The sequence below is a fragment of the Phyllostomus hastatus genome, unplaced genomic scaffold, assembly GCF_019186645.2.
Source record: "Phyllostomus hastatus isolate PE091 unplaced genomic scaffold, TTU_PhHast_1.1 phas_scaffold_78, whole genome shotgun sequence".
Lineage (NCBI taxonomy): Eukaryota > Metazoa > Chordata > Mammalia > Chiroptera > Phyllostomidae > Phyllostomus > Phyllostomus hastatus.
In genome coordinates, this window is record NW_025334041.1 from 66,817,485 (window position 1) to 66,843,314 (window position 25,830).

Consider the following 25,830-nt stretch of genomic DNA (forward strand, 5'->3'; position numbering starts at 1 on the left):
TTATTTGCCAATGATCCCAAATTTTGGGGTCCACCAAGACTCTCTAGGTCCAGATCCATCTACACATCCAGCCGCATCCTAGTCATTCTACTTCAGTGTCTTCAACACAGCATGTCTACCCCAAACTCCTGCATCCCCTCCTCCATGCAGGCCAAGTCTTCCTGAGAAATGACCTCACCTTCCACCCTGGTGTTCAGTTAAAATCTTTCCTATTCCTGCACTAGACTATGTTGCTTTTCTCTGGTCTAGTACTATAGTCTGTTATAGCAGTACCCCCACCCCCATCCAAGGTTTCATTTTCCATGGTTCAGTTACCTACAATCAACATATCACCGCAAGAGGGGTGAGTACAGTACGGTAAGATTTTGAGACAGACCACAATCACATAACTTTTATTACAGTTTATTGTTATACTTTTCCCATTTTTATTACTGTTAATCTCTTACTTTGCCCACTTTATAAATGAAACATTATCAAAGGTATGTATGTATAGGGAAAAACATAGTATATACAAGGTTCAGCACTATGCACAGTTTCAGGCACCCATTGGGGGTCTTGAAACATTCCCCATAGATAAGGGGGGACTACAGTACTCGAATACATCTCAAGGAGCCAAATGCAACAAGCTCAAGGGAGAAGGAAAACTTAAGAGCAGAGTGTGGCAAACACCAGAAGAGGGGTTTTCTCTCAGAGGTGAGCAGAAGGGCCTCTGAGAAAAGTCAGGTGTTACAAGGGGTCATTCAATGTTCTGTTGACCTGGATGGTAGTAACGTGAAGATATATAATTATTAGTTAACATTATACAAACATCCTATATATTTTTCTGTATGTCTACTGTTTCACAATAAAATTATAAAAAGTTAACCCATCATCCAAATAACCTAAAAAGAAAATTAGGAAAACAATTCAGTTTTCAGTTGCATAAAAAAAAAAAGAGAGAGACACTTAGGAATAAACCTAATCTATTTAGGAAGCAAGAGTCTTGTACACTGAAAAATTACAAGATGTTGCTGAAAGAAATTAAAGAAAACATCAACAGTAGGAAAGATTTCTCATGTAAATGGACTGGAAGACTTCATACTGTTAAGATGCCAATATTCCTCAAAGTGATAAACAGATTCAATCCATCCTAAAATTCATATGGAATCTCAATGGACTCTGAATAGCAAAAACAACCTCAAAAAATAACAAAGTTGGAGGTCTCACATTTCTTGATTTCAAAACTTACTACAAAGCTACAGTGATCAAAACTGCGTGGCATGTATGGCATAAAGACAGACATAGATCAGTGAAACCGAACAGATAACACAGAAATAACCCCTGGCATACGTATAGACAAATGATCCTCAACAAGGGTGCCAACACCATTCAAAGAGGAAAGGACAATCTTTTTACCAAAGATGCTGGGAAAACTGGATATCAGTATACAAAAGGATGAAATTAGACCTTACCTTACACAATATACAAAATCAACTCAAAGTAGATCAAAGACCTAAACATAAGAACTAAAACATACAACTCCTAGAATAAAATGTAAGGAAAGAACTTTATTAGACTGAGCAATGATTTTGTGGATATGACACCAAAAGCATAAGCAACAAAAGTAAAAACAGATAAAGTGGACTATATCAATCAAAGAACACAATCAACAGAATGAAAAGAAATGGGAGAAAATATTACAAATCATATATCTGTAAACGGGTAATACCTAGCATATACAAAGAACTAGAATTCAACAAAAGAGCACACAATCCTACTTAAAAATGGGCAAAGAACCTGAGTAGGCATTTCTCCAAAAAAGGTTTACAAATGCCCAACAACAACATGAAATGGTGCTCACCATCAGTAGACGGTGGCTGCCAGGGGTTGGAGGGACAGGGTGATGAGGGGTCGTCTAATGGGTATAATGTTTCAGTTTTGTAAGATGAAAAATGTTCCAGAGATTGGTTGTATAACAAGGTGAATATACTTAACATTGTTAAATTATATACTTAAAAAGTGGTAAAGATAATAAATTTTACATTAGGTATATTCTATTATACCACTAATTATACAGTTACTAATGAAAGTATCAGAAATTATTTTTTAAATGGATTATAGAGCTACACATAAACTAAAACTATAAACTCTTACATGAAAACATAGGAATAAATGTCCATAAATGGGTTAGGCAGTGGTTTTTTCAGATAAACAAAATAAAAACAGATAAATTGAATTCATCAACATTAAAATTTGTTTCAAAATACAGCATAAAGAAAGTGAAGACAAATCACAAATTGGGAGGAAACATTTACCATTGATTTGTGTTTAAGAAACTTGTATACACAACATATAAAGAACTCTTACAACTCAATAATAAAAAAAATAACTCAGTTGAAAAATGGATAAAGGACTTGAGCAGACAGTTCTCCAAAGATATAAAAGTGGCCAATAAGCACCTGAAAACATGCCAAACATCATAACCCTTAGGGAAATGCCAATTGAAATCCCAATTAGATAGCAGATAGCACTTCAAACCTAGAATGTCTATTATCAAATAGATGGAAAATAACAACTGTTGGTAACGATGTAGACAAACTGAAATCTTCCTTCGATGCTGGTGTAGCCACGGTGGAGAAGTGTGGCAACTCATCAAAGCATTGAGTTAAATGACCCAGTAATACCACTCTTAGGTATACAGTAAATTCTCACTTAACGTCATTGATAGGTTCTGGACTTCAAGTGAAACAGCCTATAATGAAACCAATTTTTACCACAGGCTAATTGATATAAACAAGAGTTATGCTTCTACAGCATCACATCAGTGTTATAACAAAACGACGTTTAATAAATACATATTCCAGGACCACCTGTATACCCTATTATAACATTAGTCATAATAGCCCGAAGGTGCAAATGACTGATGAATGGATAAATACAATGCAGTCTAGCTATGCTGTGGAATATTATTCTGCAAAAATGAATTAAGTACAGAGAGATGCTACATATGGATGAGCCTTGAAAACACTGTAAGTGGAAGAAGCCAGTCACAAAAGGCCATGTATAATTCTACAAAGGCAAATCTACGGACAGAGAAGGTATATTAATGGCTGCTGGGTGCTCGGGGAAAGAGGAGAATGGAAGTAACTGCTCAAGGGTATGGGGTTTCTCTTTGGGGAGATGAAAATGTTCTGGAATTAATGGTAATGTTGCACAACTCTGGCTGAAAAATCAAAATACAAAACAACTGAATTGTATATAGTTCGAGGGTAAATTTTATAGCATGTGAATTTCTCCAAATGAAGCTCTCAATAAAGCTGTTACTAAGAGTTCAATAACAATTTTAGTAAGATTCCTTATCAAAGTTATTCTTAATAAAACTTGTAGCACTTAAGTAATAAAACCATCACTTTCCCTTTCTCAGTGAAAAGTAGTACATGCAGTAGACCTCTGGGGTTCGGCAACAAGGACTAGTGCTGTGTGGAATCCTCACAACTTTATGTGAGCATTTAAAAGAAACGAGCTACAGAATACCTTGACTGCTTTAACTCCAATAACCTGTGGATGTTATAAAGAAGCCATGGTTCTTCATTCTTCAAAACTGAAAATAAAGTTGAAAATTTGGATTCATATTCAGCTCTGTACTGTATTAAGTGACCAGAATAAAATTACTGTGATTCTAAACTTTTTCAAGCATTTCATGTTTTTTACTCTTGCTTTCCATAGTGAACACATCTATTTTTACAGTTTGAACTGAATCCTCTTTTCTTTTTGAGAAGAAGCCCATCACTCAACAAGTGTGATCCTCATGGGAATTATGAGACCCAGGCCTGGCTGAGAGCCTGGCTCTATTCCTTTTTCCACCGGGACTGGTGTAATTCAAGGGCAGGTGATCCAGGGAAGACAATAGTCTAATAGTCTAATTCTCTAGAATCTGACATGTGGCCCCAGGTAAAGGAGATTCTCTCTTTTTGGATCATGGATCTTAAGGACATGACTTTGGCTGACACTGTTCTCTTCTTTCCCATTACAAGAGGGGGGCAGCCTGAAAGTGAGGCCAGGGAGCAAAAACTGTAAGGTCCAGAGATGGAGGCAAAGGGCTCTGGCAACGGAATCTGGGGCTTCACATCCAGCTATGCCTAACATATGATATTAAGGTTCTGAGGCTGTTACCTAGTGAATCAGTGCAAATGAGGTCTTTCTTCTCCAAGAAATCAAGCACAATTTATTTTAGAACTAAATAGGACTGAATAAAAGAAAAGCTTCATCCTAAACTTTCCCGATAGACGTTTTCTCCCCAGGCTCCATGTTACTGATTTTAAGTCCCCTCAGGGGCCTTCATGATATTCACAAAGGATGTACAAAATGTGTCATTTGGTTAAGGGGTCAAGTTTGGAAATAACAATCTTTGTGCTTTAGAATAATTCTTAAAACACATTTATTATACTCTGCACTCGTAACTAGTCAATTAAATTTTCCTTCTAAAAATAACTTAGAGCAAGAGAAAAATCTACTTTATACATATTCAAAACCAGAACTCATCCATTCTCTCCAGGGTTCTGTGGTCTAACCGAACAGGTATAAGATAAAAGTACATTTCCTATCTTGGTTTCTGTGTTTTAATGACCAGAGGAAATCCTTTGTTGTTTCCATCTTGGTTTCAACATAATACTTATCAATATCCTTTTCTTCCTCTGAATCTTGATCTGGCATCCAACTGAAAATACATGTACAATTAAATCAGATTTTGTACAACATAATTAATTAAGTACAACTTTGGTAAGGGGCATCAGTACAGGAGAAAAATAAACCAGTTTCCAGCACAATTAAAAAGGCAATGGTCTCTGCTCTCTCAATGGAGCCCTCCCGCCCCCTTCCCCCGAGTGGGTTTTCCTTGCCTCTCTCTTGTAAACTCCAAGGGCCCTTCTGCCTCTGTAACTCATTTCCTGAGCTCATTTCCTCTACAGCTCACTTCTTCTACCTCTGTGACTTTTTAGATAAAGTCTCTCTTATGGCTTGAGTCTTGGCTCTGAGTTCTTTCTTAGCCAGAACTCAAATACCAAGATGCTGAACTAAGGTCTCGTGTAACTCGATGGGCCTAACACCTGGTGCCGTTTTTCCACCAACAATACAATTAACTCATCTTAAATATAATGCAAGAGTTTTTATTGCATATTCACCATCATCACGATCACCCCCATTCCTTCCTCCATATCCCTCTTCCCCATGTCACCTGTACTAGCAACCATTAATCTACTTTCAATTTGTATATATTTGTCTATTCTGGACATTTAATATAAATGCATATAGCAAAAAAAGACTGAAAAAAATAAGTGAGCCAAATGTTCACCTTAAGATGTTAGAAAAACAACAAATTACACTTAGGTAGTAGAAACAGGAAATGGAATTTTTTTTAAAGGTAATTTTCAGAACTATCAAAAACCCCCACAAAGAACCCAAAATACTAAAGATGGAGTTAAGAACAAAATTTGCACTTAAGGTCACAATAAGGATTTTCTCAAGTAGAATCCCAATTACATTTATCTTTTTCTCTGAACTATATTCAATGTATATTTTTCTAGCAAACAATTTCTAATTTGTTTGGATTAATATTCAAATAGCAACTGAAAAAAGAAGAGCCCTGAAAAATGGTAAGTAACAAGTAACCATTGGGGGATTAAAAATCCTTAAATTGTCTATTCAAAGGATGAGGCAATTAAGTTCACAGTACAGCCTCTTAAGGGGAAGGGGAAGGGTGGAGGGTCTAAGTCAGTAAATAAGGTGAATTTACATTGTTGTCAGTATCACTCCCTAGAAATTCTACAGGAAGAAGTTATTTTAGAGATAAACCCTATTAATGAGTCCAATACAGCAAATGTGGGACAGACAGCCATTTCTTCATCTGATCACTACATGATGCTAAGAGCCATATTTTCAAAAAATTAGTAATCTTTAAACATGGGAACCATAAGCAGGATGACTAGATATTAGGTACTATGAGAAAACAGACAATGTAAACTTCCCATCAAACCTTTGTTCTTAGTTACATACTCATTGTTTGAAGTATTAAGTAAAATTACCAGCAAAACCTAAATTATATTTCAGGTTTTTGCCAAGCATGTGTAATTGAAGTTGTATTAAGAGTGATATCAGTCCTTTCTTGGAGGACTAATAGTGAATCACTACTTTATATTATACTTGCCAAGAATTCATTATCATACCGTAAAAAATTCATGATGTCAGCAGCTGTGGTTAGTGTAGTGGCAGAATAACAGAACAGTCAACTATGGGTTTTCATGAATGCTACTTCACATTAACTCACTGGAGTTCTGCATAGTGTCACTGAAACCTATTTATAGTTACATTACTCACATATTTAATTCCACATAGCTAATTTTTAGGGTAAGCTTTAAAAAGTCTTTTCTTACCATTGATCTTTTACATTCAAAAAATGAATATTTCAGAGCTTTGCAGTGTCCTTCCTTCAGACATTGCCGAGGGGATTTTCCTTCCTATGACACATAAAACAATATAAATATCTGGAAATTTTCTAACAAACAAAAGAAATACTCTCCTGAAAATAGTTCTTTTGTAAAAATGCAAAAGAAAAAAAAACAGTAAATTATGGAAGAAATAGTTCATAATTCATTTTGACTATTGGTGCTTAAGGAAAAAAAGGACAAAATGAAAAATGTGTATACTAATTCTGGGCACTTAAAGGGGGCTCTTGAGTTCTTGAAAACACTGGTTTCCATGGGGTATTTTTCTTTAAAATGTATATATATAAATCTAAAAACTGGTATCTCCAGCTTCTTGTGCGTGGGAAAGGGAAGAGTAAAGGTGAAAGTAGTAATGGCTTCTCCCGTGTTCTTGAAATGCTTACACTCCAGAACTAGAGACAGAAGACAGCAGTGTGTTTGACAGAGAAGCCATGCATATGAGATCAGACATGTGGTGAATGGGAGGGCTTGTTCTGTAAAGTAGTATCCAGTGCCTTTAAAGTCTCCACTTGTATCTTTATAATGTAAGTATTTTACCTCCAACACATCTCTGCATTTTCCCACCTCCTGGCCCCCCACAGTCAAGTTTTCTATTCTGAGAAGCTCAACTGAGTAAAAACTGCAAGAGGAAAAGAAGGTATGAGCAGAATTGACACATTCTTCTGAGAGGAAATCTGCCTGAACCTGATGTAAAATTAACTCATTTTTAAGCAGTAACATTCCCTTCTGGCCACCATAGCAGGATGCTGTTACAAGAATGTTGACAGAAGAAATGCTTGCTTCTGACTTGTAATAAATAAGCCTTTTTTTAAAAAGCTATAACTTACCCTGGCTGGCGTAGCTCAGTGGATTGAGCGCGGGCTGGGAACCAAAGTGTCCCAGGTTCAATTCCCAGCCAGGGTACATGCCTGGGTTGCAGGCCATAGCTCCCAGCAACCGCACATTGATCTCTCTCTCTCTCTCTCCCACTTCCTCCCTTCTCTCCCTAAAAATAAATAAATAAAATACTAAAAAAAAAGTAGTTTTTAATAAAAAAAAATAATAAAATAAAAAGCTATAACTTAAAAATCTGACTTGACAAAGTAACAACTGCAAAACTAGGTAAGAGCTGAAACTCAGTAGTATTTTCCTTTTAAGGTATCATGGAATAAAAACCCTACTACTACTTCTGCATTACCTTAAAATATTTTAAATCTGTAAGTTTAACACAAAGGCACTTTAATATATTGTACACAGAGATGCATCTATAGAAGCTATATTACACAACTCAAAAAGGCAAAATTAAAATTTAATTGCCATAACATTTCTTTCTGAATACTTAAAAAAATCCTTACCTGAGAACATGTTTTTTATTGATTTGTGAGAAAGAGAGAGAAACGTCAATTGATCAGTTGCCTCCCATATGCACCCTGACCAGGGAACCAGCAACCTGGGTATGTGCCCTGACCAGAATCGAACCAGCAACTAACTCCTTGGTGTTTGGGATGATGCTCCAACTAGCTGAGCCACCTGGCCAGGGCAAAATTTCTTTTTGAACGCCCTACCCTACTAAATTGTCTAGTAACTAAACCCTCATAAGAACTAATTTACTAAAACATAAATAACTCAGAACAGTCCTAGATCAGTTTAGTGGGAAGATAAAAAAAGAATATGTCCTAGATATTCCTGCCTACACAGGGCTTTTCATACGAGGTAGGAAAGAAGGTGTACACATGCAAAGGCTAACTGGCAGTGTGAGCACATCACAAAGCAGGGGAAGTGCCTGCCACAGGGAACTGTTAAAGGGGTTTAGTTTCCCAGAAATATAAATACATAAAACATCTGGAAAAAGCAGACTAAACTTGAAATTTCTGAATTACTTGAGGTTTAATGACATCAAATTCTGATTTGCAATTCATGAGGAAAATAAAAATATTATTTGACTATTAAGGAAATATTAAAGTAAAACTTTTACTGCTTATAAACATCAGCTTTATGCAGTGCTTGCTAATATAAGGTAAGACCATTTTATCTTCCTACTCAAGGTGAGTGCCAGTACACTGAAACTCACCTTGAGTAGGAAGATATAATTTTGCAATTTTATCTCAAGCAATTTTGATGATAAAATGACCCTGTTTAGTGTTACTTTAAAAGCTCAAATAAGCCAAAATTAGGTACCCTAAAGTTAGAACACTTTTAGTGTTAGTAATAAATACTTTAGATAGATGTTAATGGAGGTAGATGGAGTACTACTTAAATAGAAACATCTGGTATGTTCATGCACCGTGAAAAATTAACCCAAATTTTACCTACTCTGCATCTTCAGAGAGTTCCCCTCAAGCAGATTTTGACACCCCAGCCCACCACTGCAACCACTCCCCAAAACCACCAGAAAATACAGGATATTGTCCTCAATCTGCAAAACCCAATGTTTTGCGTCTGTACTGCCCTTTCACACTCCAGTGGAAATCACCTTTCAGGATGAATTTACCACAAACGGTAAATGCACTTCCCTTTAAGGGGACGTTTATAAATTAGGCTCTCCTGGGTGACCAAGTTCAGCATCATTAGGGCCACATATCAACAGGGGAAAGCAAAGTTTGTGCCATGTGTCTTGGTCATTTTCTCTACCACTTTCTAACATTCCAGAGATGCAGTTTCCATACAGGAGAGAATGTGTCCCATTCATCTGTATGTTCCCTGACTTAGAGCTTGGCACGGAAATGTTTGCTAAATATTTCAATGATTCAATCATTGCAACAAATTACCTGAGTTTCTTTCCTCAGTCCTACTCTATGTACCTTATTCCCTTGATCGCTTATCTCCATGGCCTTCTTGACGCTGAATGTTAGGATAAAATCCAAACTCCCTCTTGACACACAAGGGCTTTCACAGCAGGCAACCTTCCTCTCAAGCATTCTGTCCTACTCCCCATCCTTCAGGCCCAACATCCATTAGCTCCCTCCCGCTTTCCCACACCTTCCTGACTCTGCACAGGCTGTTCTTTCAGATTCTCCCCACAACCACCACAGCCCCCACTCCTTTAATTAGTAACTACTACTCAACCTTTAAGACTCAGATCAAATGACACCTCCTCTGTGAAAAATTCCCAAATTCTCTAGTAAAATGAGGTGCTCTCCACTAGGCTCCCGTGGCGTTTTGCTCCTAAGTGTACGCACTAAATACGTACTAAATGCGTAATCAGCCCTATCATAGGAATTTAGCCCCTCACATGTCCATTCTTCCCATCAGATCAAGTTTGTGTAGGTAGTGATTATTCCTGTGTGTCTCCAGTGCTTGGTAGCATGCCTGCCACTTAACAGGTATTTATTGGGAGCTGGCTGAAAATCAGCAGTCTAGAAATAGCCCTGGCCAGGGGAGTCTGAAGGCAAGACACCTCAGTTTCCTCACTTGCACATAAAATAAAAGTTGGAGTACATAACCTTTTAAATTCTTAACTGAAAAGTTCTATAGACACTGGGAGGCCAGTCTGGCTGACTGCTTAAATCAGTGAACCAAATGTAAATCATGAATCAGAAGAAACATTGATATAGCCTTATGTCCATTTTGGGATAGTTTCCTTTAAAATAGCAACTTTCTAAAACTGTATATCCAACTGCACACAACTGATTGCCCTTCGTAATTGGAATAAACACTCAGAATCTGGCACAGTGGCAGCATTCAATAAATACTCCTTTAACTGAAATGGTTTGTCACAAAAATCCAACGGGGTGGTATCTTTATCTCCAATTTAAAACCGGAGGGAACTGAGGGTCCAACAGTGGCTATATCCAAGTCTATTAAATCGGAGTTGTTGTCTGCACCCAACACCAATAACTCTGAGTCACATGTCCTCACCGCCAACGCCAACGACCAGGACAGCTTCCTCCACCCCCGCCCCCGGGCCGGCCTCCCCTTTCCAGCGTAGGCTGCCGCCGACTGCGCTACCTGAAGCACACAGTCGGACTGCAACAGACATGCGCCCAGGTCCTCCTTCACGCCGGCACACGCGCCGCCGTCTGGCTTGTCCTCGTAATACCGCGGCATGGTTGCACTTCCCACCGCCTGCCGCTCGGACAGCCTCGGTCGGCAACGTCCGCGACTAGGCTGTGCACCTGCGACACCCGCTGCAGAAGGAACCGGAAAGCGGCAGCAACAACTTCCGGCGAGCTAGAGCGAACCAGGAGTCAGAGAGGCCCCGCGCGGCGGAAGTAGGCGTAGGTCAAGTGTCCCTTCCTGGAGGCTGTCTACGTCGCGGGAAGGGACGTTAGCCCAGTGGCTGCGCGGCTAGGCTGCTAGGCCGAGGTGCCGGGCTAGTTTGGAGCCGGTGGAGGCCGCAAGGCCGCTCCAGGTGAGTCTTAAGGACTCTGTGCGGGCACGACTTGGGCTCGCCCGGTGCCGTTTCCTCCGGCCTCTGGCAGCCCGGCCTCTCTGGCTCTGAAGTGACTAACGCAGGGCCTGCTGCTCGGCCTTCAGTGGGGCGGCGGGATAAAATGTCGGACGCTAAGCTACGGTTGAATTTCAGATAAAATAAAGAATAGTTTCTGTTATGAGAATGCCCACTCAGTTTTTAAGACGTACTTATACTAACAAGCATTTCGTTGTCAGATTGCAATATAAGTGGGCGACTTTGTTGGTTGTATCCAGCAGCCCTACCCTGGGCGGGGTCTGTTGGGGAGCGGAGCTAGGGACTGGGCCGCGGGGGCGCTGGGGCCGGACCTTGACTGACTGACTGACTGCCCTCACCTGGCTTCAGAGTGTTTCGACAGGTCTCTCATGGTGACATTCCTCAGCTGAACTATTAACGGAGAAAAACACTGGATTTAGTTTTGCTTTATTTTTGTAACGCTTTCTGGTGAACAAGTTGCCTGCTGACAATGCTTTGATGGACCGCATGTGTGATTAGGTCATTTACTTCGCCTGGTTGGTAACATCATTTAGTTTCTAACTGGCCTAAACAAAGGTTTCACTTAAAGCAGGGGTGCCAAACTCATTTTCATCTGAGGCCACATCAGCCTTGCTGTTGCCTTCAGAGGGCCAAATGTAATTTCAGCTCCTTAATACTTAAGAAGTAGTTACATTTACACAGTCCTGAAATTATTTGGGCCCTTTGAAGGCAGCCACGAGTCTGATGTGGCCCTCCGTGAAAATGAGTTTGACACGTCTTAATAAAGGCTTGACGTTTTAAGAGCAGGGGGTTTTGAGCCAGAATTTGATTCAGAATCTTAATCTCCCTCTCTCCCGCCCTTCCTTTCCCTCTCTCTCCTCCCTGCCCCCTCCCCACACCTTCACTCTCTTTCCCTCTGACTCTGTAGCTGCTATTACCTGGGAGAACTATTTTGAGGACTGAGCAAGGTGAGGTGTGGGAAAGGTATGGCCCCTGTATGAGTGTTACTATGTTCAGAAGACTGTGGTGCCGCCCTCGCTGAAGTGCATTAGGCAGTTCTCAAACCCCAACCAAGCCTCAAAAACAACTACATTTGTTTTGACCACTGACTTTTCTCAAGGATTGGAGAAGTGTCAGGTGACTTCCCTCCCATATGACTCAGAAGAGGAGTGCTAGTAGCCAACACTTTCTTAAGATTACTAGTAAAGTTTCCCGCCCCGCCCCCCCCCCCCCCCCCATAGGAAGATGTTACCAAGTACTTCAGTGAATTCCCCATTGCCGGGGAATGGAGCATTGAATTCCAGGGATGCAGCAAGACACACAGCAGGAGCAAAGCGCTACAAATACTTGAGAAGGCTTTTTCGTTTTCGGCAAATGGATTTTGAGTTTGCTGCATGGCAGATGTTCTACCTGTTCACATCGCCGCAGAAGGTTTATAGAAACTTTCATTATCGAAAGCAGACAAAGGATCAGTGGGCCAGAGATGATCCAGCTTTCTTGGTCCTATTAAGTGTCTGGCTGTGTGGTAAGTGTTAATTGATCTTCTGTACAGTTGAAAACAAATTGAGTGTTTGATTGGACTTGTCATGTGGAGACTCTTTTGTTATAAACTGTTGTGGGTCAGAATTTGGGTATATTTAAAGCTCTTTTCTGAAGCCCCCAAAATCTCACAGGAAAGGAATCTGTATTCCCCCTGGTTCTAAAGGGCCCAAGCAGATGCCAGAGTAAATCGTTACCTCAACTATAAAAGAGGGACAGACTCACTCCATGTCTTTTAACTACTGTGATAAATACATTGATACCCAAATGCAAATTTACTGTGAAAAGGAATATCAAGATTAGAAATTGCTTTTCACAATTAGGGAAATCCAGAGGGAGAATTCTAAAAGTACAGTATTTGTATGACCTGGAGAGTCTACTTGTAAGTTCTCCAATAGTGTAGCGAAAGGATCCTATTAAGCCTTTAAGGTGATAAAGTGTGCAGATATTTCTCACCTTTAACTTATCTTAAATATATGGGTGTCTTTTCAGTACTAATGATGTTCCAAAAGGTGAGCTACCCTGGTGACCCACACACAGGGGCCTCCTTGGTAACCTTGAGGTATTTAAGTGGCCCCTCCATGTTCTTAACCATGTAGAACACATCTTGGGAGTTTTGTTTACATCTGTCTCCCCCACTGGACCATGTGCATCTGGAGGACAGGGACTGTGTGCCTTATAGCCCCAGAACCTTGCAAACTGCCTGAATGAAATTTATAAATCAATCTTTCAGTGTCCACTGCAGGATTCGGCATTGTGTTGGACATGGGACTTTTTAAGATGATAAAGCTTCTCCTTTGGGTCGTATTGATAGATTGTGTGGGTGTTGGCCTCCTCATCTCAACTCTTATGTGGTAAGTACCATACCTTTGGTTCTTCTGATACTACTCTAGAGCCTCCTTTACTTGCTTCACAGATACAGTTGCTGATGGAAATTGAATCAAGATAGACTAACTGAAAGCATCCATTTTGACTGTTTAGATTATTATTACTTGCCTTCTTGTGTCTACCTGTGTCAGAATCTCTAAGGTATGGTCTATATTGTCAAAGTACATGCAGCAAATAAATGAATTGAAATAATGATTATATCATACTGACAAAATTGCTGATTTTGCAAAAATATGCAGTTAGCCAATTCTGCTTAAGTTGTCTGGATGATGGCTCATTTTCCTGCTGCCTTTGTCAGTGGGTCACAACTAAACATATAAGATCTAGATTATTTCATGGAACCTTACTTTGACTTTTTTGTTTTAAATGTAGCACATTTGAAAAGATTTTTTTCATTAAACTTTTGGTGCCTTCCTTCTGAGGTGGACATACACACACACACACACAGAGGTTTTATTGTAAGGATTCTCAATTTGACTTTGTCTAGGTTTAGTTTAACAACAGCGGTGTACTGAATGTAAATCTGGTGTTTGGGTTTTTTTTTTGTTCTTACAGATACAGGGCTCCTGTGTGGTTGGCATGATGAATTAAGGGAATGAATGTGGTGGGTGAGCTTAGAAGGTAGCCAGTGATTGAGTAGGGCTGGTGGTCATTGTATATCAGAGAAAATACTCTGGAGCATTTTAGTCACAGAGAGAGCTGGGTTCAAATGCCAGCTCAGCCATTTACTATGTAACTCAGCCTCAGACCCCTTGTAAAATGGAATTATCTATTTGGTAAGGTATTTGAGAAGCTTGTAGTAGGAAAAGCATCTGGCATTTTGTAAGTGCTCAATAAATGGTAGCTATTAATGTTTTAAACTAAATTCTAAGACTATAACCTCTGAAGATACCAACCTTTTATTTTCCTTTATAGCTTATGATTAGTACAGCACAGGTTTTGTATGTGCTAGATAGTCAATAAATTGTTAATGTAAAATTCTAAAATGTGATCTAAAAATAATACTGCTAATATAAGTCACATATTCATTGTCTAGATATCCGTGAAAAACATGATATATGGAAAAATTTCAATAAATAAGGCTTTCAAGGGAATAGTTTAGTTTGTTTTGGGTTGGCCAAAAAGTCCGTATGGTTTTTTTATGTAAAATAAAAGACAAGTTTTTAATGTCATCAGTAACTCTATTGATTTGTATATTTTGTGTATATCAGCATCACCTGTTATTGGCTTCTAGTAGGTAGAGGTCAGGGATGCTGCTAAGCTACTTCCAATGCAAAAGACAGCCCCACAGCAAAGAATTATTTGGCCAAATGTCAGTAGTACCAAGAAATTTTGTAAACCACTTTTGACATACTCGATCAGTCACAGCGTGTTCCTCATATACCGCACAATTTTTTTTTTGCTTTCAGTTACATTTTTACCTTGAAATAATAAAGCATAACACATAAAAAATGTTGTGTATCTTCTTCCATCTTCAATATTAAAATGGCTACACAAAAATTCACCAATTTTGATAAGATTCTTTAAATGCACACTGATATGACAGCTGTCACAATACAATCTAATGGAATTGTTTCAAATGAAGTTAAAGATGCCTAAGCACTACTAGAGCCATTGTATGGAAAAAACGTAACAGACTTTTTAGCCAACCCAATAGCAAGCTTTCTGCCATGAATGCACTGCCTCCAGAAGACCATAGAAACCAAGTCATTCTGGAGTTGAGTACCTTTAGTATGATTCTATATGATAGTATAAGTTAAGTAGAAAAGGACTCAGTATGTTTTTGAAAACCTGTGTTGTCTTGTAAATGATGTGAGGAGCTAAAAATAGAAATGATGACATGTGATTACAGTCATTCGAGGGGCACTGCACGAAGTAGCATGAGGAGGTGTTTTGGGAGAGATGGGATCAATGATTACTCATACCAACTGCAAGGACGTAGAAATGTGGACAGCGTGCTGGGTGTGAGGGTGTAGAGTGACAGTGAATGTCTGGGGAAGACATTTGACTAGAGAAATTAGCCTTAAATGCAATACAGAAAAAATAATTTTATTTTATGTCAGAGGCTGCTTGTGTAGGTTTGGAGGCGAGGGAGAATTATGTAGCTTGGAGACTTTGAAGTAAGGAAATAACATCAAATTCACACTTTAGAAAAAGTCTTTTCTATGGCAGTGGAGGAAGAGAAGCTGGAGAGAGGTAAAGCTGGATACAATTGTGGGTCTGTATGAGTAGAGGAGGCCCAGACTAGTTTGGTGATCATAGGAAGAGAGGAGAGAGATGGGCTAGAGAGCTTCCTGTGATAAGAGAATATGATAAGGAGAGGAAGCCATAGCCTCCTTTGGGGTAGCTGGCAAGTTTTTGGTTTAGGAGTAAGTGGTGGGTATAGATTAAGGATTCCATGTTGTACCCTGAGTTCAGGTGGCATTTTGAATACATAATGGCAATAAAGGTTCAATAGGGTACATGAACAATAGGGTACGTGACTCTGAACCTACAACAGCCTGAGCCAAGATGAGGACATAACTGGCTTCATTAATGTGAAGATGGGAGGGGAAACCATAGTTGTCTTTGTGCTTTCTCAAAAGGAATCTGTGTGCTAGAGGTGACACTCTCTCTGAGGACAGGAGCCTGGAATGTGCCCATTTAAGGAATAACCAGAAGGGTAGGAATAGCAGCAGGACTACAGAATGGGAATTCTTGAGCAGTGAGCTAGATTCTTACTCCATTTATTTGATGACACATGATTTTGGCTAAAAGGGAAAGTGTATTGGTAAGTTCCAGTTTGTTCAAGCAAAGCAATGTTATTTTGACATTTTTACGGTAACTGAGTATAGAACTGTTTTATTAGTACTGTGTTCTGTTCTTCCTCTTATTTCCTTATTTTTCCTATTTTTATTTCTAATGGAAGCATACCATTTTCTTAACTGTATCCCTGAAATGAAATCACACATACAGAAATCTGTTGAGTTTCTGCAACTCTGTTTATAATACAAATGGTCCTGTTTATTCTTTTCCTTTAAAGATCTATTTTTATATTAACTGGATATTTTATTTTCTAAATTTATTTTTATTTTTTCTATTTATTTTTTATTTTAATAATTGTTCAAGTACAGTTTTCTCCCTTTTACTCCCATTCCTGCCCACCCACCCAACCCTCCCCACTTCCCTCCCATTACTACCCTCCCCCCTAGTTTTTGTCCATGTGTCCTTTAAATTTGTTCCTGTTTAAATTTATTTTTAATTAAAGTTGACATACCATATTATATTAGTTTCAGGTATACAACATAGTGATCAGACTTTGCTTTGCTTTTTTAGATCCCACATATAAGTGAAATGGTATTTGTATTTCTCTATTAAACTGATTTCATTCTTTTTTTTTTCTTGGCTGAGTAATATTTCATTTTATGTATCTGTCACATCTTCTTTATCCATTCATCTATGGATGAACAAATAGGTTGCTTCCATATCTTGGCTATTATAAATAATGCTGCAGTGAAAACAGAGGTACATGTGTTCTTTGGATATAATTGCTTCAGTAGTGATCTGATCAGTTTCTTGTCTTTCCTAGTGGCTGTGTAGTGTTGTGAACAACAGATCTGCAGATCTGCAAAATTCAAGCCAATTGACTCTTTCTCCTTCCTTGGCCTCAGGCACTGGCCTTGGCACTGTGGAAGGAAGATGGTACCCAGACAGAAACAAAGACCAGATTAGCAGGACTTCTGTCTTGTTTTGTTCTTCTAATTGATTTCTAGTGTCCTACCATTTATGCCTGATATGAATGATTTCAGTTTTCTTAAATGTATTTGTCACATGTGGGCCCAGGTTCTTGGTGACTGTGGACAAAGAACTGAACCGAACACACAGAGTTTATAGCAGAAAGAGAGAGAGCAGATTTATTAAGTGATAGTACACTCCACAGAAAATGGGAGCAGGCCAACTCAGAGCATAGATTGCCTTCAGGGGCTGGAGGGATTCTGTTCTTACAGGGTGGGTTTTTCCTGGCTAGCTTTGGCGGGCTTTTATTGTGCATGTACAAATAGTTATATTACTTTAAAGCTACTGCGCATGTGATCTGCCATGATTTTTCTTGATTGGCCATCAGAGAAGGAGGTTGCATATAATAAATGTTAATTTATTATAATGCTATTATTATAATGAAGCAGGGGTCATGTAGCATCTTCTGCACTGGTGCATTCATGAGTCACCATGATTCAGTGTTTTTCCAGAAAGCGGGAACAACCTGTCTTAGAACAGGGTCTCTGTCTTGTATTGATGTCCTTTATCTTAGCCCTGGGGCACCTCCGGAGTTTCCTCCTTGCTGACTATCTCCTACCTTATATTGAGACTTGTTTTGTGGCCCAACATGTTGTCTGTCATGGAAAATGTTCAGTGTGCACTTGAAATAAGTATATTCTGCTGCTTTTGGGTGAAATGTACTAAAAATATTAATTATAAGTTCATCTGGTCTAATGTGTCATTCAAAGCCACTATTTTCTTCTTAACAATTTGTCGGTGCAATGTGAAAGCCCCCTACTGTTATTGTAATGCTGTCAATCTGTCTCTTTATGTTTGTCAATATTTGTTTTATGTATCTCTTCTACATTGAGTGCATAGATGTTTACAAGTTATGTCATCTTGTTGGATTGAAATATTTATTATTATGAAATGCGTCTTGTCTCTTGTTACAGCTTGAGTCTTAAAGTCTGTTTTGTCTGTTACAGGTATTGCTACCCACCTTTTTATTTGCATTTACATGAAGGATCTTTTTCTATCCTTTTACTTTCAGCATATGTGTGGTTTTTAATATGGAGTGGGTCTCTTGTAGGCAGCATATGTATAGGTCTTGCTTTTTTAATCTATTAAAGTCACCCTATGTCTTTTGATTGGAATATTTAATCCATTTACATTGAAAGTAATTTGATAGATATGTTATTATTTCCATTTTATCAGTTATTTTGGGGTTATCTTTGCATTTTTCTCTGCTCCTTTCTTTCCTCTTGTATGTTGTTGTTTTTTTTTTCTATAGTGTTGTATTTGGATTTCTTTCTCTTTATTTTTGTATACCTCTTGTAGATTTTTGGTTTGTGGTTACCATGTACTTCCTATATACCAGGCAAAGTTTATATCAGACTGTTTCAAGTTAATGGTCACTTAAGTTCAAACAGTCTATAATCACTACAATTTTTATCCCCTCCATGTTTGTTTTTGTCATTATTTTTTACTACTTTTGCATGTGCGTTTGTATATGTCCCTTACTTTATTGTTGTAATTACACATGGTCTTCCTGCTTTTCTCTTTTAACCTTTGTACTAGCTTGTTTGATCCACAGTTTTTACTGTTTGCTTTTTTCAGTGAGATTTTTTTCCTATATTTCCTTATTCATATTTTTTATCTTTTCTACTTAAAGAAGCCCCTTTAACATTTCTTCTATACTGGTTTTGTGGTGACAAGCTTGTTCAGCTTTTCTTGTCTAGAATACTCTGCTTCTTTAGTTCTACATCATATTCTGCTGGTTAGAGTGATCTTGTAGGTTTTGGCTTTTCATCACTTTGAATATTTTGTGCTAGTTCCTTCCTTTTGGCCTGCAGAGTTTCTGTTAAGATATCAGCTGATAATCTTGTAGGGGCTTCCTTGCACGTAACTGATTGCTTTTCTCTTGCTATATTTAAAAATCTTTTTTTCCCAACCTTTAGCATTTTAATTATGACGTGTCTTGGTGTGGGCCTCTGGGTTTATCTTGTTTGGGACTCTGCACTTCCTGGATTTGTATGTATGTTTCCTTTGCAAGGTTAGGTAGTTTTCCATCATTATTTCTTCCAATATGTTTACAATCTGTTTTTTTCTGTCTTCTCCTTCTGGGACCCCTGTGGTTTGAAAATTGGTAGACTTGATGTTGTCCCACATGTCTATTAAACTATCGTCATATTTTAAGATTCTTTTTTTTTTTTGCTGTTCCAATTGGGAGTTTTGTACTACCTTATCTCCCACGTCACTGATTTGATCTTCTATTTCATCTAACATAATGTTGATTTGCTCCAGTGTATTTTCATTCCAGTTATTGTACTCTTTACTTCTGATTGGTTCTTGTTTATGTTTTTTTTTGTCTCTATATCTTGAAGTTCTCCCTGAGTTCATATGTTTTTCTTCCAAGTTCACTGCACAGTGTTTTGAACTCTGCATCAGATAGATTGCTTGTTTCCATCTGATTTAGTTTTTTCTGGAGTTTTACCCTTTCTGTTATTTAGGACTTGTTTCCTCATTTGCCTGACTTCCTGTGTTTATTTCCATGTGCTAGGTCGATATGATATGTCTCCTGGTCTTTTTAGGGTGGCCTTAGAAATAGGAAGTGGACAGTGTTGCAGTCTTTCTAGTCATTTGAGCCCATTGCACCAAGGGTGTATGTGCCCTCCTGTTGTAGTTGTATCTCTTTCTGGTGGTATGTCATTGGGTGGGGTTGACCCTCAGGCTGGCTGACTGTGAAGGTTGGATGTGACTGCAGTGGACGAGCTGTTGTATGGGACCTGACCCTACAGATTGGGTGTTGATTTAGCACCCAATGTAGCTGTGATACCAGCCTAGGCTGCCCTTTGGGTATACCATTTGTGAAGCTGGTTGGGTGATTCTCTCGTGTGGTCTGGAGATGTTTTGGGGCTGGAGTCTCTTGGGAATGGTTCCAGTGCGGGTCAAGGTGAGCTACCACTTGTGCTGGGTTTGGTGCCTCTTGGTAGGTACTGCAAAGTGATCTGCGGTTGGGTGTTATTTGTGCTAGGCTTGGAGATGCTTGGGAGAGGCTACACAGTAAACCGAGGTTCCCTGCCACTGTGCTATGATTAGGACCCTTTGCTGGGCACTACAATGTGGGCTGAGATCAGCTGCCACTTTTGCTTGGCTTGTGGCTTCTTAGTTGGAACTACGTTACAGGCCAAGACTGGCTGCCTCTTATGCCAGGATTGGGGCCACCGGATGGAAGTTAGATTGTAAGTTGAGGCTGGTTTCTGCTGGTACTGAGCTTGGCGTCTCTTGGGAAGAGCTACAATGCTTGCGGAGGCTGGCTGCTGCTTATTTGAGGTTTGCAGAACTTCTGCAGCACAAGCCAATGCAGGCAGTTTATGTGGAGGAGTGGCTTGAAGAGACAAGGGCCTAACGAGCAAGTTGAATGGGATCTTAGGAATGATCAGGGTAAAGCAGTGTTAGTCAGTTTTATGAAGAGCACCATGGATTTGGTGCCTGTGTGCACAGGGCTGATTGGGTGGGAGGAGAGATCAACCAAGAAACAAGGGCACCTGCCAGTACTTCGTGCCTGGTGAGAGCTGTCCCAACCCCTGCCCCTCCAGCCTTCACCCTAAAGTTAGTCAGTTCCACTCCTCTTTATGTGTTTCTGGCACTCTTTGAGTTGCAGCTCCTGCACTTAAGTTCATGAGTTAGTAAATCTGCATAGTCCCTTTAAAAGCAGCCTTAGTCTGTGACAGCCCCTTTGCCTTTGGACACAGTCCTGGCTGTTTTGCGCAGCCTAGTGTAATGCCATTATGAGGACTCCTTCCCAGCACTGGGTGCCTCTGTTTGGGGAGTCGAGTGTGGGGTTGTGACTCCTCGCTCCTCAGGGCAGGCCTCCGCAGCTGCGTATCCCTCACATTTCGTAATTGCCACAACACGTTTATGGGACCTGCCTGGTCCCTCCTGCAGTCTTGATGTCCCTGATGTTTTTTATCTTTAATTATAGCAGTTCTGTTCAGCTAGGCTTCAGGAGGTTCTCCATGGTTGTTCTGTAATGTACTTGTGATTTTGGTGTGATTGTGGGAGTTGATGAGCTCCAAGTTGACCTGTTGACCTACCTGACCATCCTGACTAGAGGTCAGTCTGTCTTTTTTTTTTTATTCTTTTTTTCCTCTGTTTGCTAGTTCAATTGGGTGATTTCCATTTCCTTGTCTTTCAGCTCATGGGCATATTCTAGAACATATTTTTTGTCTCATTTTGGTTCTGTTTTTTTTTTTTTTTCTATGAATTAGGCAAAACAGGAACCTCTCCCAGTCTTGAAGGTGTGGCCTTGTGTAGGAGCTTCCCCTTTGTAAACTGCATACATTGGGTATCTTTGGCAGCTGGAGTGTTTGTGTGCTGTAGGGAGCCCTGAGGTCAAGCTGCACTAGGGCTGTCTTGGCAGAGCAGCTAGGACTACATACAGTTGGAGCCAGCCCAGGCCTCCTGGGGCTGGGCCTCACTGGGACCTTGCTGACAGGCTGGCTTGAGGTGTAGTCAGAGGGTCTAGGACTGCGGAGAGTCCTGGGACAAGCCACGCCAGGGGCTGGAGCTTTTGTTGTAGTTTAGTTGGTATAGGGGCAATTCACACCAGAACTGTCTTGGCAGGTCAGTTGGAGCTCTAGTTGGAACAGGTTTGGGTTGTGGGGAGTCCTGGGGGCAAGCTGAACCCAGCCTAGTCTGTGGAAGTCCCAGGGAAGCCACACTGGGGTGGGAGCTACAACTAGAGCATGTATGAGCCATGGGAAGTTCCAGGGGCAAACTGTGCCGGGGTCACCTTAAAGGTCAGCTGGAAGTGGTTGCTGGAGCTGTTTACTGGGAGACCTGGGGACAAGCCAAGGAAGGAGATGCTGTGTGCTTGAAAGCTGGCCTTGCTAGAGCTCCTGGGTCATCATCCTACTCTTGTGATGAAGAGGTGGGGAAGGGCAACAGTTGGCACTCTGTGGTACCTCTGACACTAGAGAGAGTTCCCACAGTTTCCACAGTTTCTCTCCCTTTTGGCAGATAGGTGCCTTCTAAACCGCTTTTCACCATGTCTCAGGATGGGTGAGTCTGCGTGTGGGCCCTTCAGTGAAACCCTCCCTAGTTCAGGTTGCTGTGTTGGGGGTGGGGTTCCCACTGTACCAGTGCCATGTCTCTGTCTCTCTACTGTTTCTGTATGGTCTGTCTTCGTTTATTGTGCAGAAGCTGTTTAGTCAGCCCTTGATTCTTCTTTAGGGGGAATTGCTCTATGGTTGTAAATTCTGTGTGTTTGTGGGAGGAGATGAGTTCAAGGTCTTGTTACTATGCTCTGTCTTAGGCCAGTAGCCAGTATTTTACTTCTCGTTTATTCATAATTTAACTAAACTCATAGTCCATGTTGTGGAACAGTGGCATAAGCTTGAATAATTTTTCTTAAGGCTAGATTTTTAAGACTTTTTAAAAAGATATTATTTATTTATTTTTAGAAAGAGGGGAAAGGAGGGAGAAAGGGAGAGAAACATCGATTGTCTCTCATACACACCCTGATTAGGGACCAAACTTGCAACCCAGGCACGTGCCCTGACCAGGAATTGGACTGACCTTTCACTTTGTGGGACAACACCCAACCAATTGAGCCACACTGGTCAGGGATAAATAAACTCTAGCCTTTATATATAATTTTTTATTCTGTACTAATTGACATCTTTCACATAACAGATCCAAATCCAAACTCCTGCAATCTCCTTCCTGCGCCAAACCATTCTTCAGCAGCCATTCCCACCTCAGTCAGTGGCAGCTCAATCTTTCATTTGTTTAAAGCAACAATCTGTCACTCTTGATTTTTTTCCCCTCATATTCTACCTCTAGTACTTAAATCCTGTTGGTGCTGCCTTCTAACTATAGCTCATCCCACTGTCCCACTTCCACTTTTGTCCCTGTAGTCTGCTCTTGGAGTGGCAGCTGGAGGAACCTGGTCAAAACAGTAAGTCTTTCTAATGGGAAATCCAGTGATTTACTTCACCTAAAGTAAAATACAGAGGTCTTAAAATGGTCACAGACTGTCTGTAAGATCTGGCTATTTCTTTTCTGATACCATTTCCTGCTACTCTGTTCACTTGGACCCAGTCCTCAAACATGCAGGCATGCTGCCGCCTGCTCCGTACTGCACCATCTCCTCCACCTCTGTACTTGGCCTCCCCCTGCCTGGAATGCTCTGCTCCCTGCTCCGGGAAAATCCTGTCACTGCCCTTGGGTCTTCACCCAGGTGTTACTTTCTTTTGACCATCATATGTAATGTTGCATTTCAACTGTGTATTCTCTGTTTGGGGTTTTTTTTTTACAATTTAATTAATTTTTAGAGGGGGGAAGGGAGAAAGAGAGGAAGAGAAATGATGTGCAAAAGATACATCGATTGGTTGCCCTTCGTATGCCCCCAACTGGGAACTTGGCCTGCAGCCCAGGCACGTACGTGCCCTAGACTGGGAATCGAACAGGCGATCCTTTGGTTTGCAGGCTGGCACTCAGTCCACTGAGCCACACCAGCCAGGGCTTCTCTGTTTTTCTCTCCTGTTTTTTCCATAGTACCATGTAACAATATTTATACTCTATTGTTAGTTTGCTCCCACAAGATTGAAGGTAGAGATTTTTGTCTGTGTTGTTTACTGCTCTAACTCCAGCGTGTGAAATAATGCTTGGTACACAGAAGGCAGTCAGCAAACATTTATAGAATTTTTATTGTATGATGAAAGAAACTTTAATTTTGCTCTTCAGGTTTATCTCTAACAAGTATTTAGTGAAACGACAGAGCAGAGACTGTGATGTGGAGTGGGGCTATGCCTTCGATGTGCATTTGAATGCTTTTTATCCTCTCCTACTCATTCTGCATTTTATCCAACTTTTTTTCATCAACCGTAAGTAACAGTTACTTCTTAAACTATTATTCAAAAGTCTGTTGAATGCAGTGAAAAGTGAGTCATTGTCTGCATCTCTTTACCAGATGTCATCCTAACAGACACATTTATTGGATATTTGGTTGGAAATACCTTATGGTTGATTGCAGTTGGCTATTATATCTATGTAACCTTCCTGGGATACAGTGGTAAGTAATTAATTTTTGTGGTCGTCTGAGAACATAGCAGGGTGGGGGAAAGTTGTAACACTAATACAATTAGCTTACGATTATGGAGCCCTTGTGAGCACTGTCCCAAGTATTTTATATGGATTATGTCATTTAATCTTCATAATTATATATAATATAGGTGTATTTATCCCCATTTTTCAAATGAGGAAACAAACACAGAGAGAGAAATAAGTAACCTGGTCGTGGCCACTCTTCTCAAAAGCAGCATGGCACGTGTGTAACAAATTTTATCATTTCAGGGAATCATGTTAAACCATATTAATCTCCAAGTTACCTACTAGAACCAACCCATGACCAGTTTCTCTTTCCCAGACTCTCAGGTTCTAGGTCACCAATGATAGGTTAGAGAGAGGAAAGGGTTGGTGGGATGAATTTTAAAACTTTTGCCTCATTTTCCACTTTTATGATCACTATATGGTTCTGTAAATGATTCCAGAAGATCAGGCCCACCCAACTTCTACTGACCTGAGGGTGTGTTTGCAAATTTATTGTTAAATCCTGCTATCAATCAGTTCATTTTAATATGAATGAGAAACATATTTATATTATTCATTTGTTAAGAAATCAAAGCTGAATTAAATCTGGAGATCTTATAACTTATAAATGTTACATATTTTTTTAACCCTTCCTTTTCTGTCACTCTGGATGATTAGGACTTTAAATGCAAACCATTACTCACTTATGACTGGCTGCACTGGTCAGAACTGTCCTCACCCTCTTGGCTGCTTTGCCAGAGGCCACCTAATCCCCTCAAGTTGTAATACCTTGTTTGGTTGGATAGGGAGTCCTTTCTCCAGTTAAGGGAAGATGTTTATGTCATGTCATATGATTAGCATGTCATATAATTGTGCTAGATAGCTAGCACAATCAGAAGACTGTGGCTTCTCTGAGTGAATTTTTGATTGCTTTCCTGGTGACTCCCTGTAGTTTAGAACAGTTTCTGTGAGTACAGCTCAGTAGTATGGTTCTGGCTACATAGCATCATCTTATTGATTGAAAATATGCCTCTTTGGCCCCACATGTTGTAGTAAAAGCTATCTTTCAGAATGTTCACTTATTAGTCATATTTCCTCTTTAAAAAATGAATTTATACTTTATTTTCCAGCTTTGCCATTTTTGAAAAATACGGTAATTCTTCTCTATCCATTTGCACCTCTCATTCTGATCTACGGGCTATCACTAGCACTAGGATGGAACTTCACACACACAATGTGTTCCTTCTACAAGTACAGAGTAAAATGAAAAAAAAAAAAAAGAGACTGTTACATCTTAACTGTGTCAACAGTATTGGTGAAGTGATTTCTTGTGAAACTTGTAAGTAAACTCATTGTAGATATCTTAGAGGTGTAAAGTTTGTGAATTTGAGGAAATATATGTTAACATTATTGTCAAATACATTCCTTAAAACTAATTAAATGTACATTTCTATAATAAATTTTTTAAACTAAAGCATGTATTTTATTCTAATATTTGTACACACAAAAATGATATACAAAATACTGAAGGCATGAGGAAGTTAGAAAGGTAAAGATTTTTAATACGAATTCTTTTTGAAAGAGCTTTTTTTAAAAAATCTTTTAATTGTTGTTCAAATACCATTGTCTCCATATTCCCACCACCACTTTCCCCTGCCCCATCCAATCCACCTCTACCTCCCACCCTCAATCCTACCCCTCTTTGACTTTATTCATGGGTCCTTTATA

The 25,830-nt window shown here is 39.7% G+C and overlaps 2 protein-coding genes across 3 annotated transcripts; one reads left to right on the forward strand and one right to left on the reverse strand.

The window, feature by feature from the left end:
- Nucleotides 1-1,527: 1,527 nt before the first annotated feature.
- Nucleotides 1,528-10,613, reverse strand: LOC123811119 (cytochrome c oxidase assembly factor 5). The gene is made up of 3 exons (XM_045827078.1): nucleotides 10,407-10,613; nucleotides 6,408-6,491; nucleotides 1,528-4,696 (listed from the first exon to the last, which is right to left on the reverse strand). Exons 1-3 carry the CDS (start codon nucleotides 10,503-10,505, stop codon nucleotides 4,655-4,657), a joined length of 225 nt encoding a protein of 74 aa, XP_045683034.1. The 5' UTR covers nucleotides 10,506-10,613; the 3' UTR covers nucleotides 1,528-4,654.
- Nucleotides 10,614-10,661: 48 nt separating this feature from the next.
- Nucleotides 10,662-25,576, forward strand: UNC50 (unc-50 inner nuclear membrane RNA binding protein). Of its 2 annotated transcripts, XM_045827077.1 has the most exons (7): nucleotides 10,689-10,809; nucleotides 11,774-11,813; nucleotides 12,087-12,370; nucleotides 13,118-13,238; nucleotides 23,758-23,897; nucleotides 23,984-24,085; nucleotides 25,233-25,576. In XM_045827077.1, the coding sequence occupies exons 3-7, from the start codon at nucleotides 12,091-12,093 to the stop codon at nucleotides 25,367-25,369; spliced, it is 780 nt and encodes a 259-aa protein (XP_045683033.1). In that variant the 5' UTR covers nucleotides 10,689-10,809; nucleotides 11,774-11,813; nucleotides 12,087-12,090; the 3' UTR covers nucleotides 25,370-25,576. The 2 variants fall into 2 exon arrangements, with proteins under 2 accessions (XP_045683032.1, XP_045683033.1); XM_045827076.1 differs by lacking the exon at nucleotides 11,774-11,813 and having other exon boundaries at nucleotides 10,662-10,809.
- Nucleotides 25,577-25,830: the final 254 nt, after the last annotated feature.

Bases quoted from the DNA above. Each gene is read 5' to 3' on its own strand.
- LOC123811119 (XM_045827078.1), bottom strand. From the start codon at position 10,505: ATGCCGCGGTATTACGAGGACAAGCCAGACGGCGGCGCGTGTGCCGGC. The intron at 6,492-10,406 runs GTAGCGCAGTCG...TATGTGTCATAG, and splicing joins AGTCCGACTGTGTGCTTCAG to GAAGGAAAATCCCCTCGGCA. The intron at 4,697-6,407 runs GTAAGAAAAGAC...ATGTATTTTCAG, and splicing joins TTGAATGTAAAAGATCAATG to TTGGATGCCAGATCAAGATT.
- UNC50 (XM_045827076.1), top strand. From the start codon at position 12,091: ATGTTACCAAGTACTTCAGTGAATTCCCCATTGCCGGGGAATGGAGCA. The intron at 13,239-23,757 runs GTAAGTACCATA...TTTGCTCTTCAG, and splicing joins CTCATCTCAACTCTTATGTG to GTTTATCTCTAACAAGTATT. The intron at 23,898-23,983 runs GTAAGTAACAGT...TCTCTTTACCAG, and splicing joins CCAACTTTTTTTCATCAACC to ATGTCATCCTAACAGACACA.